The sequence below is a fragment of the Phascolarctos cinereus genome, unplaced genomic scaffold (assembly GCF_003287225.1).
Source record: "Phascolarctos cinereus isolate Bilbo 61053 unplaced genomic scaffold, phaCin_HiC Scaffold_726;HRSCAF=1367, whole genome shotgun sequence".
Lineage (NCBI taxonomy): Eukaryota > Metazoa > Chordata > Mammalia > Diprotodontia > Phascolarctidae > Phascolarctos > Phascolarctos cinereus.
In genome coordinates, this window is record NW_027556098.1 from 145,782,954 (window position 1) to 145,799,698 (window position 16,745).

The following is a 16,745-nucleotide window of genomic DNA, read 5'->3' on the forward strand; positions in this document are numbered from 1 at the left end:
TTAATAAAACACATATATCTGACAAAATGTACTCATCCTCTTTAATGCCTATTTTTCATATAAAATTACCAGAAATTCTGACCTTGTATTGGTCCCAAAATTTTTTCACTTCTTCTTCATGTTCCATTTTATATCTATAAGTGATGCGTTCTTTACCAAGGCGTACCTGCCTGTAATGAGGGGGAAAAATTCTGTCCTTAAAAGGAAGTTCTTAAATGCCATTAATGGAAGCATAGTCACATTTTAAATGTAAAACTTCATATCTATAATCCTCCACGCTAAAAAGGCATATAGAAATTATACAAGAGAGACTCCCCAAGAAAAAAAGAACTTGGGGAGGTTCCATCAGTCATCAAAATGAATATGCTAAAAGGTAAGACAGACTAAGAGAAACTGTGGGCTCATCTTGCCTAGAAGAGAGCCATCTGTGGCTGATGGTCTCTGTAATAATTGTCTTCTGTTATCTGACAGGTTTCTGTGTAAGACACCAGGGATTCTGCAGTATTAACAGAGCAGAGAACAAGGGGACAAAAGCTTAAACTGAAACAGATATTTTTGGTTCAGGATGAAGGTTTTTCCTGACTGTGATGGATATTACTAGTGCAATTGATTAGAGAGAGGCAGAGTGTCCAAGTAGGAAGAATACTAGCTCTAGAATCAGGAGCCCAGGGGACCAGCCCTGCCTTTGGCAATAACTAGCTATGGTGAATTACCTCTGGGCAAGCAACTTAACCTCTTTGGACCTCAGCTGTCCCATCCATGTGATTGGGGGTTCAACTAGATTGGGGTGGGGAACCTGTGGCCTCAAGACTACATGTAGCCTTTTAGGTCCTTGGATGTGGTCTTTTGACTGAGTCCAAGTTTTACAGAACAAATCCTTTTATTAAAGTGATTTGTTCTGTGAAGTTTGGATTCAGTCAAAGGGCCACACTTGAGGAAATAGAGTGCCATACATGGCCTCGAGGCTCCAGTTCCCTACCCCTCTCAACAAGATGATCCATACTCCTAAAATTGATTGCTATCTGTCTGGGATATTAGAAAACAAAGGAATACATTAGGTAACCACTTGAGGGGCATTTCTTGTCTAATGACTGCCTATTTAATTCTATTAAAGAGTTTAGCTTAATAATTATAGCTTTTATTATTAAAATAAAGTTAAAATTAAAATAATAACATTTATATAGCATTTACTATGCGCCAGGTTCTGTGCTAAACACTTTACAATTATTATCTCATTTGGTCCTCATAACAACCCTGAGAAGTAGGTGCTATTATTAGACAAACAATGGTTAAGTGACTTGCCCAGGGTCACATAGCTAGTTAAGTGTCTGAGGCTGGATTTGAGCTCAAGTCTTCCTGACTCCAGGCCCAACTGGGCTCTATCCACTGCCCCACCTAGCCATAACACACTCACCCACCCACCTATACACAGACGTACTTGTACTAATCTAGTGAAATTAGGCTTTTCATACAAATTTTACCACTGCCCACAAAGTATAACTTGGAAGTAACATCTCAATCAAATTAAAGGAACTGCACACCACCCTGTGAGACTCCTCAGATCATATTATTTCTAAAGAGACCCTGATGTCAGAATGTCCCTATGTTAGAATAGGGTGAGAGGCACTCTAAGGCCAGGTAGCAGGCAACCGAGGTGCAGGGACATCATGTTTCTGGGGCATTATGAATGAGGATGAATGAGGATGACCCTCAAGGAGAGAGAGGGTTGGTGAGGTAACTCCAGCCACGGTGACTCTGGACCCCTATCTGGCCATGCTCAGGGCAGCTGCCTTACATCTCCCAATCAAGTTATGCTACCATTTTGTTCGTATTTCTTACAAAATACAATTTGGCCATTAATTTGTTCTGAATGAACCAAGTACTCTAAAGTCAAAGAATAAAAAAAAAATGGGGAGAGATATGGGAGAGAATAATTAAATTTGTGCTGGGGAATTAATATACTAAAACTCATTACATCTTATTGTGATTCAGATATACATGTCATCACCTAAAAACAGTCTGTCACATGACCAAAACATATGATTAACATTTACCACTTAAGATGGTTTTCTGCTTCTTCAGCAGCATCCCATCTGACTTTTTGTAAAAACAGAGCTTCTTTCACTTGTCTCGTTATCAATAATTCATCCCCACGGTGCAAAACTGCAGATGGTATCAAACAATTATTATGCCAGTAATCAAATGAGAATTATTTGCAAAAGGGAAACACATGTTCAAGGCAAAACAAAATTGCTAACAAAAAAGTTTGTTTGCATACATCATGGGTGGGATAAACAGTCATTCTTTCACCTTTCTCAGAGAGATTAAATTCTGTGAGATTTATTGCATTACCTTCTCTTAATTCTTTAACCTTCAATTTTCCTACTTCTTGGTTTAAAACGCTTGCCACAGCAAAAGGATTAGATAAATTTACTGGAAATCTCAAGTTTTTGTATTCAATTTCCTACAGGACAAAGTAAATAGTAAAAAATATTTAACTTTTTTATATTACTCTTTTTGATAATTAAAAAGAGTACTTTGCTATTTTACCTTAGTTTTTGGAGGTTTGGCCTTTTCAGGTGGTTTTCCCTTAGATACAACTATGTATGTCTTTTCAGGAGGAGCTTGAATTTTCTTGGAAAGGTCATTTAATTTCTGAAAATCGTCTAACCTGTGAGTCAGAACAATAGATATTACGCTACTGTAAGAGCAATTCAAGAGTGCTTCTTCCTGACAACTTTCCAGACCTTGTACAATACTAATTACTACAGCTAAACTGAAAAAAAATAAGAAGAAAAAATAAGAAAACAATTCAATTGATTTGCCACTTACTACAAGCAGCACTCTTCGTTTTATCCATATACATCAAATTAGACACCCAGGTCTATTTCTTTCTATATCCTTAAAGGAAAAAAAAAACCTAAACAAAACAATGCAATCTGGTAGGAAATGGTTTACATAATAAATGTCTAAACTGATGTTTTGAAAGTTAAAGAAATTACACTTCTATCTTAAGAGCTTGTATTCATAAATTTCACCAATAAATGTAAAACACTGCCTACTACATTTCTGAGAGGGAATCTTTCACAAGAGATACATATGAATGCAGAACAATACTCTGTAACTGCGAAACACCCAAGGATACTTGTGGAGAAACCATCATGTCTGAGACCAGGCATATCTGAAGAAACTTTGGGACTGTTTATTCTGGGATGCAGAGGGAATAAAGTCTATTCAGAAATGTTAGTACAAAAATAGGCAAATAACTTTCACAGGATCAAAACTCTTCTAGTAAATCCTATGGAGTTTCACTGAAATATTTGAGAGGAAATTATGGAGTTCTAAGTATAAATCCTGCACCAGTATGCCACTGGTGTGTTTCACTGATGCAGGGGAAACATGGTGGCAGCATAGAGTGGCAGCAATCAGTTCTTCTTTTGAACAAGGGTATCCCAGAACTTTATTTATATATTGTTGTATCCTAGAGCTTCTTGAAAGGAGGAAGTGCAGTAAAGCAAGAAGTGTAGAATCATGTTACTAAATCTAGAAAAGACCTAAAAGGTCATCTCATCCAGCACTCTCATTTTAAAGATAAAGAAACTTAAGCCATAGAGGGGAAGTGACTTTTCCAAGGTCATACAGCTAGTAAGTAGCAAAAGTGGGACTTGAGTCCAGGTGTTCTGATTCCAAGGTCATCATGTTTTCCTCATTAAACCACAAAGAGATGAATGTCTTCTTTCCCACTGACATGGCTGGGCTGCCACTAAATTTTCCAATAGAAGTCATTTTCTCCAGTGGGGAGCTAGAGCCAGAGATTATTTTAAATTAGGAAGCTCAAAGTCAGCAGTTTCTGGCTTAGTGTCTTATTGTTTTTAATAACCATTTGGCACTTTATACATTTCTGTATTTTTTTCATGTTTGCAGATTTTTACCTTTTCCCTTGTAATTAATCACTACTTGGGGCCTTAATTTCATCAAATTTCCATCATTTCATTAAAGTAGGTTCTCCCTCTATCAACTTGATCAAACTTTCTCAATGACTTCCTATCTATGGATAGTCTTGGCCATATCTTCCCATAAATCTTCCACAGAAGACCTACAAAATAAGTTGGAGATCCTATTCTTGGTCTTTTAGAATCTTCATGTTGCCTCTAGATATGCTTATTCCCACTACATGATCAGCCCGCCTCATTTTCAGTTCATTTGTAAACCTGATAGCTTTTTATACTATTTCTTACATAATCATTGTTGGTAGCCAATTTTTAAAAAAAAATTATCAATTGAAAAAAAAAACATAAATCCTGTTCTCAGCAAGTGGAATAGTATGCACAAAAATGCCGAGGCAAGAAAGGGAAGGACACGTTTTCACACAGTGAGTAGTCTAGTTCAGCTTGACTTTAGAACAAATGAAGAAGCGTAACATAAAAGAAGTCCCGAAAGGTGAAAGAGTCAAATTATAGAGGTCTTTGAATGCCAGACTAAGGACTTACATATTTTATTTGAGACTCTGTGTGGAAGCTGTGATCAGATCTATGCCTTCCAAGCATTGTATTGACTGCGGCATGGTAGACAGATTAGAAAGGGGAGAGGCTAGAATGTGGTTCAGGGCAGATGAAAATTAAGGAGGGACTAAAATGGGTGGTGGCTATAGTGGTAGAAAGGACAAAGGTAGTAAGGTGTGCAAATGACATTGGCTACGTCTAACTGATAAGACTTCACAACTGACTGAATAAGCTAGAGGAGGATGGGGAAAAGTCATGGATAACTAGGTAATTGGAAAAATGTTTATATAAAGTCAGCTTCATCCAAATAACTGCTATCCATGCTCAAAATGAAGACTTGTCACCCGTCTAGAAGAATATATGGGGGGTTTGAAGAACACCTTTCTACGAATTATCAGAGAAGATGAAATGATTGTTTAAAAAAATAGAACAAAGGCTCAAACATAAAAACAAAGAACAGTTTCTAAAAAGGTAGCAGGGTCTACAGGCCTGTCTAATACATAACATTTTAGTTTTGTCATTTTTTTGTTTTTTTCCCAAAGAGAGAGACCTTGACTCTGTGAGGAAGGAAAAAGCAGCCTGTCCTTCAAGGAATGTTTTGGATCTGCAGGTCATATAAAGTAAGAAATCATTTGTTGCAGGCCAAAGGAAAGAGACAAGTAGGGTAACCTGTGACTTACTGCTGAGGGGTACAGAGGCAATGATTTGTTGACCTAATAATAATGAGAGAAATCTACAGACTTGCCTGGCTATGTATTCAATATATTATAGAGACTCTCTCAAGACTTGTCAGACCTGATGGGTACTACAAACTAGTGATCCATGTGGGCACAAATGATATTGTCAAAAAGTTGAGTGAAGTCAACAAGCACTTACTGAGTGTTTGCCATATATGTCAGGCACTGGGCTAAATTCTGGGGATACCAAAAAAATGTCAAAAACAGTCTCTTCCCTCAAGGAATTCAAAATCTAATGGAAGGAAGACTACATGCAAACAACTATGTAAAAATAAGCTCTATGCAGGATGAATTAAAGGCCACTTCAGAGGAAAGGCAATAGCAAGAATGAGGACCAGGGAAGGCTTCTTGTAGAAGAGACATTAGCTGAGACTTGAAGGAAGCCAGAAAGTGAAGATGAAGTGGGAAGGTATTACAGGCATTGGGGGGTGGTGTGGGGGTGGTGGTGACAGCCAATGGAAAGGCACGGAGTGGGGTGATGGAGCATCTTGTGTAAGAATACCAAGGAGAGTAATGTCACTGGCTTGTCAAGTACATGAAGGGGAGTAAATTCTAAGAAGTAAAGTGTAGGAAAGCGTCAGGTTATTAAGGTCTTTAAAAGCCAAACAGGATTTTATATTAGAAGTTAAAATGATATTGAAAGCTTTATTTATTTTTGGGGTTTTTTTTGGCAGTGAGGTTAAGTGACTTGCCCAGGGTCACACAGCTAGTGCTACGATTCTGAGGCCAGATTTGAACTCAGGTCCTCCCGAATCCAGGGCCGATGCTCTATCCACTGTACCATCTAGTTGCTCCCATCTTGAAAGCTTTATTAAGGATTATTAAGTCTTTAGTAGGAAACTGGAGATTAAAACAAAAAACGAGATTTTAGGAGTACAGATGGTGTTTTCATCATGCTGTTAAGAAAAGGTAAAATGCCAGAAGAGAAAGACACATTTTGGAAGTGAACAGCTGGTTCTGTTAACACTGGTTCACAGAAAATGATGTCTGAAAAGAGGACTTAAGATTTCTTAGCCGTTGCTTAAATTATAGAAATGACACTTGCTAACCAAGGATGGAGTGTACCAACAAGGGCTGGTAGGAACGTATTTGCCGAATCTTGCAAATTTTATCAAAAGGGCTTTAAACTGAAAAGAAAAGGGAGGAACAACAGATTACCTACAAACTTCCATCAAGATGGATACAAAAGTTAGAAAAAATGGAGACAATTAGTAATAGGCCCTAAAAAAATCACAGAAGACAAAATCTAAGAAAAGTAGCCACCAGTAAAATCCATGGCCTCAAATATCTATACGCAAATGCACAACCCTAATTAAAGGAGGTAAACTCAACCTCATAAGTCATTAAGACTTAGTGAGATGAAAATCCTAGGACTGGAATATGGTTCAAAAAGGAAGCAGAGTAGAAGTATATCAAGAAGAAATATACATATGAGGAAATCTAGGAACCAAAGTTGAAAGCATGATAGAAGACATTTGTATGAAGATCAATACAATCACTGATTTTAGAGTTGGGAGGGACCTCAACAGTCATCTAGTCCAATCCAACTAGAAAGAAATTTCCACTATTATATATATAGTCTCTGTTTGAAGACTGCCAATGATATAGACATACAGAACTATAGGTCACCTGGATAAAAAGAGGAAATAGATGAGGAGTTCAGGAAACAGATTATAAGTCTGGGGTGGGGATATAATATTATAGCAAATAGGAGCTTTAAGCATCCAAATATTTGCATCCAAACATCTATCTCTGTCAAAAGCAGCACGCTTAAGTTTTTGGCTTGGCCTAATGATAATTTTATTCTTTAAAAGACAGAGGAGCCAAAGCAGGAAAATGCTATTCTGAATTTGAAAAATGCTATTCTGAAATAAATGAAATTTGTTGCTTGGGTAGAAATGATGAGAACTTTTGGGGTTAAGTGCCATTTATGATAGAAGAGAAGAAAGCCTAGATTTCTGGAAAAGAGATTTTAAAAGATTCAATTAGGCTTTAAAAGAAAGTTCAGCAGTAAATGAAATATTATGCCATGAACCAACAAGCTATTGCTTCAGAATAGATTGATTAATCCTCAAAAAGAAAACAAGAAAAGACCAGAGAGACCTGGCTGCTGGAGGAGTAGCTACTGATTACTCTATTATGCAGCATGAGCTTCCTGAAATTAGAACAGCAAACAAGCCAATGGGGAAAACGCTAAACTCTCTAGGTTGCCCATCAGATTTCTGCTACCATTGAGAAGCCCCAGTATGCACTAGTTCTTCATCATTAGGCCTCTCTAACTCTGGCCCTGGAATTCACTCACTGGAAGCACTCTCCACCTCTGCAACCCCTCCCTTTGATGGGATTGTTCCTGTCAGAACCTCCATTTAAGGAAGTCACCCAGGCCAACCGTATCCTCTACCATGCCTAGGTATCCTGATCCTTTTACTGCTTCCTCTTACTCATCATCTTCCCCCACCAGAAAGTAAGCTCTTTGAGGTTTGTCTTTCCTTTGGTTTGTGTATGTATGTGTATTTGTATATATGTGTGTATATATATATTGACTGACTGACAGACATTGCTATAAAGAAAAAAAATACTTGTCATGGTCAAGAAAATATATAGACTGAAAGGTTGGAAAAAGATAATTTTTTTGCTGACAAAACTCACTTTTTCATTCAAGGTTATACCAAAACTGTTGTCAGAAGAAATCTAGGTGAGCCTGCAAGATCTTGGCATCTTCCTCAGATTATAAGACAGAGGTGTCAAAAACGCTTCCCGGGAATGGGGCTAGTAACACTCCCGAGTATGGCTGGAACCAGATTAAAATGTAATTGGCAAATATTTAACAATATAAATAAAATACAATAAAACATACATAATGCTAATTTGTGGCTTTCTAAGTTAATATGAGGACCACAGGGATCTTTTGACATAGTTCGTATGGCTCATTTCTATTTGACTTCTAGACCACTGTTGTAAGACATCTACTCAAAAATGTTTTGGGGATTTTTTGCTTCTGATGTGCCTGAAAGTCCAATTCAACTGACGGAGTGATGAACGCTAATCAATATATTGATATACCAAGAAACAGAAATGTTCCAGATTACAATGTTTCCAAATGGAGATAGAATACTGCAATATGCTTTTGTACCAGGCTACATGTCATGAAAGGTTCAGAAACTTATCCAAACTAATTTATAAACTTACGTGATTTAAATCCCATTAAAAACCTATGGACTGGGGTGGCTAGGTGGCACAGTGGATAGAGCACTGGCCCTGGAGTCAGGAGGACCTGAGTTCAAATGTGACCTCAGACACTTGACACTTACTAGGCTATGTGACCCTGGGCAAGTCACTTAACCCCAATTTCCTCACCAAAAAAACAAACAAACAACAACAAAAAAAAACTCCTATGGACTATAATCAAGGTTAGACTTGGGGGAAAAAATCGATTTTTTTATCAGAAGGACACTTAGTATCCAACGTGATTAAAAAGTCAAGTTAAGTCAGCAAGAGTTTACTAAGGACTTACTATGTTCCAGACATATGCTAAGTGCTGAAGATATAAAGAAATGCAAAAGTAGTCTCTGCTCTCAAGGGGCTCACATGCTAAGGATGGAGAAAATATATAAATAATTAGGTGCATAGTAATGGTAATCTACTACTACATGGCAGAAGGTAACTGTTGGGGAAACTGGTAAAAGGTCTCTTGCCAAAGATGGGATCTGAGCTGAGCCTCGAAGGAAGCCGGGAAAATGTAGAAGTGGAGCTGAGGACGGAGAGTATTCAAGGCATGAGGGAAAGTTAACGAATGGCATGAAGACAGGAGTTGGAGTGTTATGTTTAAGGAACAGTAAGTAGGCCAGCATGGCCAGATATTAAAATGTGCAGAAGGAAGGAAAAAATAAGAAGACTAGAAAGGTGGGAGAAATTAGATTACAAAGATAACCTTTAAATATCAACCAGAGGAGTTTATATTTGATGCTAGAGGTGATAAGCATGCAGATATGTGATGTGGTGGATGGAGTACTGGGCCTGGAGTCAGGTGGCCTCAAATACTTACTATCTGTGTGACCCTGGGCAAGTCACTTACCCCTGTTTGCCTCAGTTTCTTCATCTGTAAAATGAACTGCAGAAAAAAATGGTAAACCACTCCAGTATCCTTACCAAGAAAACCCCAAATAAGGTCACAAAGAGTAGGACATGAGTGAAAAATGACTGAACAATAACAAGAAAGAGGTGATAAGAAGCCACTAGAATTTATTTAGTAGAGAGATGATGTGATTACATTTATGTCTTAGAAAGTCACTGACAACTGAGTGGAGGATGTGTTGAAGTGAGGAGACTTGAAGCAGAGTAATTTAGAAGTCTACTACAATAGTCCAGGAGACAGGTGATGAAGGCCTGAACCAGGATGGTGGGTGAATGAGCAAGCAAACGGACACACAGGAGAGAAGTCGTGAAGTTAAAAATGAAACGATTTGGCAATGGATTTAATATGTGAGGAGAGTGAGAATGAGTAGCTGAGGATGATTTCAAGGTTGCAAACCTACGTAACCGGAAGGGTGGTGGTACTCTCAACAGCAATAGGAAAATTCAAAAGATGGGAGAATTTGAGATGAAAGGTAAGGAAGTTCTGTTTTGGACATAGTGAGTTTTAGATATGTACACAATATCTGCTTCGGGATTTCTAGTTTGACAAGTCCTGCAGTTGGTGATGCAAGGCTGTAGCTCAGAAGAGAGACTAACGCTGAACATATACGTCTGCATAGGAATAATAACCGACCCAGGGAAATTGACATGATCATCAAGTGTGGTGACGCAGAATGAAAAGAGATGAGGGGCCAGAATAGAGACTTGATTAATAATGGGTGTGACATGGATGAAGAATCAGCAAAAGAGACTGAGAAATAACAATCAGACAGGAGAAATAACAAGACAGACAGGAGAATGAGAGAACAGTGACCCAAAAACAGGGAGGAATATCCAAGAATACAAAGAATTAAAGAATATATACCAAAATCTTGTGAACTTAATGCCAAGTCATGTAAAAACAAAGTGATTGTAGCAAAAAAAAATACTGCATATACAAGTTTTTTTTTAAGATGAAAAAGTTGTAAAGTTTACTGCACAAGCCAACAAATTTAATATTTTGCTTTGTCCTACATAACTTGCACATGGTTGTACAGACCAGAAAACCAGAGAATCAAAAAAAGAATAGACTGCTCTTTTGGGTGGATGGAATGTTGATAACGGATGACAGAGAGATGGCATCATGGCACAGGAGACAAAGTACTGGACTTGGAGTCACCAAATCAAGAATTAGACCCTTCTCTGCTGCTTTTTAGTTGTGGGACTTTGGATCTTTAAATGTCTAAATGTCTTAGGCAATGTTCAAAGCTGAAAGTGGTTCTTGACTCTAAATTTTTGAGGGGAAAATCATGACAAGAATATAAAATCACCAGCTATCTTTCTTTATCCACTTCTATTTTGATTTACAAGTTTCATTTGTTCTCTGTATGCCCCGCACATTTTGGTTCATGATTTGTATAGATTTGAGAGCTGGGCAGACATCCAGTATTATTTTTTTAAAAACCAGTAATTTTTTTCATTTTCTAAATTATTTTAAGGTACTTCCAAGATTAGTATTTCCACGATCATTTGTAAAAGTCTAAAGAAATCCCAGACTGAAACATAAGGGCACAGTTCTATCTAATGTCATTTCATAATAAACTCATTATGACTGTGGCTTGTCTGAACATTGTGAAACCCTCCAGAAACAATACTCAGCAAATCACCCTTTCATAACATCATTCCTATGGAGCTGCTATAGACCAGTAGTCTTAGTGAGGGCAGTATAGCCTGAACTGGCCTGGCAAGCTCCACATATAAGAGATGTACCACTGGAAGGCCAATTTATTCTAAAGGGGGGGGGAGGAGAAGCAGTGACTGAATGTAGGACTTCCCAATGCAAGAAATTCAGGAAACAATAAAAACAATAAGGAAGGAAATACAGAAATTAGAGACAAGGAGGAACAGCTGGAAAAGGATGGAGAAATCAAAAGCTAGAACCATAGGGTTCTGTGGCCTATGAGATGTTTTTATGCAGAGACACCCTTGCTCACCTGTGCCTCCACTAATTCTCGGCACCAGATGTCAGCCTGGACACTGACTGACCCCAGCCACATTGCTTCATTTAGCCAATCAATGACATTAGGTAGAGTACCAGACAACATTAACCAGATACATTGCCTTGTGTAAAAGGCAGGTTTGGGGTTGCTTAAAAATGAAAGTGCTGAAAAGTCTAGTTATGAAATAAGTTAATGCTGTATTTGTAAAAGATTTTATGACTCCCATCATTTCAAATAGTTTAGTGTTAGTATTCTATTCCCTCCATGCTATTAAAAACACACACAAACAAATAGAAGGAATTTGCAGGTTTAAAAAATATTCCAAGGATTTTAAAAATGACAACTATAATCAACACCACAACAACCAAGTGAACTTATACCTCAAAGCCATTTGAGGAGATGATGTTCCAGTGAATGTACATACGTAAGGCGTAGAGTTGAACTCGGAAATCCATAGCTGCAATTTTATTCGTGCAGTTCCATATCTAAATGGTGCAAATGTAACAGTCAGATCCACTTTCCCATTGGATGGAATTATTCCTAGAAAAAAAATAAGCCAGTACTTTATAAGGTGATATTTTTTCTTTTTTCCAATTCTAATAAAAGAGGCCCAAACAAATAATATAGTTATAAGGATCTCTGTCATCAGACTTTGGGGAAAAAAAGTCAGACTTTTCATCTTTCCACAGATCTTATTTATCAGTTGCTACCCGAACCATTTGCTAAAATGTTTTGGTGATGTCACTCATATAATATGCCTTAGTGTTAATAAATTTAAGATGAATTTCCAGAACTATAATCCTTAGCCAATTACAAGATGTTAACATTAGTGCAATAAACAACATGGAAAAACTAATGATACACATAAGGCATACACATAAGGAAAAGGCAGTTTATTTCAATATTAAAAACTGGCTTATCATTTTGTTAAGCCCGAGTTTACCCTTCCAGGGAGCAGAATAATGTTCACGTCAAAGTCATATATCAATCAACTATATTTTTTAAGAAAAATATGTGAGATGCTGCAGGAGTAAAAGTTCTCTGTAAGCTGATAGTGCTCAGGGAATAGAGGAGCTACATTTTACATACATACATACATACATACATACATACATACATATACACACACATATGCACATATATACATATACACATATACAAACACATACTATCTATCTATCTATCTATCTATCTATCTATCTATCTATCTATCTATCTATCTATCTATCTATATTCAGGTTAACTTCCGACAGGTCTTGCATATTCTTTTCATCATACTCATATCTTTTCATTCCCCTTACTGAGAACATCCTCCTTCATTCCTCTCAACTCATCTGAATTCTACCCCTTCTTTAAGGCCCATTTCATAGCACTTCCTCCATGAAGTCTTCTTTGGACTAGCACTGTCCACAATGAATTCTCCCTTCCTTGACCTATGATAGTGCTTACTGTTGGTATAATAGTGATGTGCTACCTTGTATTGTAAATTAACATTCTATGTCTATGTGTCTTATCTCCACTTAGCATCTGCTGCTCTGCCTGGTTTCAACTCTACAGAACAAGATGCCCCTTCCAGGATACGCTCATTACTTCTAAACTCACCACCATCCTGCTAGCTAAAGCCTGCACACTGCCTCCCTCTGCCTCTTTTCTCCTCCGATGAAAGGGCTGCCGGGTAGAGTACCAAAGTCCTCCCCAACTCCAATTCTCTTCCTTCTTCCTGCCCCTCCCCACCTCTTGAGAAGGCAAGCAATATGATATCAACTATACCTGGATCCAACCAATTCTTACTTGGCATATACAACATGCAAGGCACTAGGCTATTATTGTAGGGTATAAGAAGATCTTCCAGTAGCTGATAAACTCTTAGAAGGGGGAATCAAATATGTAGATAAATATTCATAGTACAAGGATGTATTGGTAAGTGTCCCCATATTAACAAGATGCTATGGATGGTAAAATAAAAAGGGGCCAGGGTCATTTTGACCAGGAAGCTCCAACCATTATGAGTAATGTACTAGGAAGACAGCAGTGTGGCTGTGTTCAGTTCAGATCAGTCTATATCATCATGTTGACAGAAGGGAGCTTACAAAAAATACATAGATGATTTCTTCTTCATTTTCACTCTTATAAAAGCCTTGATGCCAAAAATAGGCCCAGATTCTGACAGTAATATTTCTATATTTATAAAAGTATTCCTATGATCCAATAGCCAGTTGAGTTTAAGTTAATAGTACCATTTCAGATGCATTCCACTCAGGGAAAAAAAAAGTTAAGGCTGAGAAATAAAACTGGGTTTATTTAGTGCCATACATGTCAAAGTTGAACATATGTACGCAAAGACACACACATACATATGAAGCCTTAGCTTCTAGATTAAAATACATTTCTGATTCCCATAAATCTTCCATTTTAGCATGTGAATGCCACCAAAAGGTTTTTTTTGTTTGTTTGTTGTTAGGCAATTGGGGTTAAGTGACTTGCCCAGGGTCACACAGCTAGTGAGCATCAAGTGTTTGGTCTGAGGCCGAATTTGAACTCAGGTCCTCCTGACTTCAGGGCTGGTGCTCTATCCACTGCGTCACCTAGCTGCTCCCGATAAGTCTTTCAAACAGATACTTAGGAAACATTACTCCATTGATCAATCATTCAATCAATAGGCAATTATTAGGTGTTTACTGGGTCAGGCATTATACTAGATACTGGGAATATAAAGGCAAAAATGAAAACCCCCTGCCCTCAAGATGCTTACATTCTATTGGGAGAGTGAGGAGAGCATATGCATGTATAAATATGGCTTATACAAGATATATACAAAATAACCAAGAGGTAACATTAAGTGTGGGTGGCACTAACCATCCTTCTGGTCTCCCAGGTTCATAATCTCAACATTATCCTCAACTCCTCTCTCTCTCTCTCTGAGACACACACACACACACACACACACACACATACACACACACACACATACAATTATTTACCAAATCTTGCTATTTCTATCTGCATTACCTTTTGTAAATCCATCTGATCCTGCTGTTTTCCTTTTGAAAAATTCATCTATGGCTTTTTCAATTTTCTTTTTCTGAGACTGGGTTTTTAAATTCTCTTTTTATGTTCTGATAATCTGGGTATTACTTTTGGAAATATACATCCATTTCATTAAATTTTTTTGTTGAAATATAATTAGGCAAAATGTTTCTAATAATTTCCTCTGCATTTGTTGTAGATTCTTTTTCCCCCCATTTTTAATACTTGGTAATTTGGTTTTCTTTTGTTATCAGCTTAGCTAACAGTTTGTCAATTTACTAGTTTTTTTTAAAGCTCCTAGTTTTATTCATCCTTTCAATTTTTTTGCTTTAAATTCTTTTTGTCCTTTAATTTTTTAGAATGTCTATTTTTGTATTTAGCTTAGTTTGTTTTTGTTTTACTTGTTGCTTTTCTAGTTTTTAAGTTACATGTCCAATTCCTGATCTGGTCTTTCTTTTGTTAATGTGTTCAGATATATGAACTTTTTCCCCTAAGGAAAATATTGCTTTGCTTGTATCCCAAATATTTGGGGATGATATCTAATTATTGTCATTTTCTTTAATGAAGTAATCTATTACTTCTATAATTTGTTCTTTGTTCCATTAATCCTTTAGGATTATATTATTTAATTTGCATTTAAGTGTGAATCTCTTCTTCAAAAGCCCTTTTTTATTATAAAATTTTATATACCTTGTTATGATTAAAGGATGTTTTTGATATTTCTGCTGTTTTGCACTTGCTTTTGAGGTCTTTATACCCTTAACACTCAGTAAATTTTTGTTAAGGTCCAAAATGGGGACTATGGCCTGATTCTAAGGGGTAGGTGATCATAGATAATTGTAGGGCTTGCTAAAATACAACCATACCTATCAGTATCCCCAATACTTCCTCACTGTGTCCTCTCTGTCCACTGTGCAAGATTCCAATTACCCCTCTTCTGACCTACACATCAACCCCTCTGGGAAATTATGACCTAATCATGATCTCAATACCCAGATCTGCAGCTATGCAGGTGCCATTTAGAAAATTTGTTCCAGATATTATCTTGTGGCTCCGGAGGGTACCCCTTACAGGGTGAACTCCAAGCTTTGGGACAGTGACAAGAGCCTCATCTCCCCCTTTTCCTTTTGGTTAGAACAGAGTTCCCAAACTTATTTGGCCTTTTCAAAATAAAAATTACTTAGCACCCCCCTGGAAATCTACTTTCTTTAACCCTTTAATGGTGTTTTTAAAAAATTTGCATCATTTCTATACATATATATATATATTTTATAAAAATGACATCTTAAATGTAATATTTGTTGTAAATTTGTGGATTTTTTTCCTGCATTAAAATTTTGATGATGCAATATTGCATCATGTAACTGTATAGTATCATTATTATATGTACATACTCCTGCCAATGCATGCTGGGCTTCCAGACAATGTATATCTGCCAACACTTGCTTGTTAAGACCTGTCAGTTGACTTGGCCACTGATTGGTTATAACTTGCATTTTGTGTGTTTATTTGGAAAATAATGTAGTCACTATGACTTCAACTCTCTTACATAACAGATGAAACATGTATGAAGTTTTTCAAAATCTATTTTTCATCTTTCATGCTTCTACTGCCCCCTTATTTTTATTCAATGCCCCCCAATTGCTCCTGAGGCTACAACATTCCCCTATATCGGTCCAGCACTCCACAGGGGGTGGTATCACCCACACTGGGAACCTATTGGTTAGAGCAAAGTGAGTGTCAAAGGATGAACAGGAATCTTATTATATTATCTTTCCTTGCAAATTTACCCCTCTTCTCAAATTCTTTATTTTTGTTGAGGGCAATATCATCCTTCTAGTTTTCCAAGGTTCAGTCTCCCTTTCATCTTCAGCTCCTCAATCTCCCTCACCTCACAAATTCAATGAGTTGTCAAATCTTGTTATTTACATTTCCACAACACGTCTGACATCTGTACCCTTCTCTCTACTCATACAGTCACTACTCTATTTCAGGGCCTCTTCATTTCTTACCTGCTTATTGCCAATAATCTCTTAAGTAATATCTCTCCTTCAAATCTCTCCTACTCCCAACCCTTCCTCCATGTCTGCCAAAGTCATTTTTCCAAAGTGTAGGTTTGACCATGTCACTTCCCTATTCAATAAACTCTAGTTACTACCTATTACTTCAAGGATCAAATATTACTTCATCCTAACTCATTATTTTTAATTCCTACTTTGTGTAATTTTAAAATGTATATTATTATACCTATATAATTTATATGTAAGTAAACATACACATATTGAGGATATATGCTAAAAAATATAAATGGGAATGCATGATCAAGAAAGTTTGGAGACAACTGACTTAGATAAAACATCTTCAAT

The 16,745-nt window shown here is 37.1% G+C and overlaps 1 protein-coding gene across 1 annotated transcript in view; it reads right to left on the reverse strand.

Moving 5' to 3' along the window:
* CFAP221 (cilia and flagella associated protein 221) overlaps nt 1-16,745 on the reverse strand; it is a 99,177-nt gene that overhangs the window by 46,715 nt on the left and 35,717 nt on the right. Inside the window, 5 exon segments of the mRNA XM_020963130.2 lie at nt 83-170; nt 2,055-2,163; nt 2,353-2,464; nt 2,551-2,671; nt 11,733-11,892. Coding sequence (XP_020818789.1) covers nt 83-170; nt 2,055-2,163; nt 2,353-2,464; nt 2,551-2,671; nt 11,733-11,892 — 590 coding nt within the window.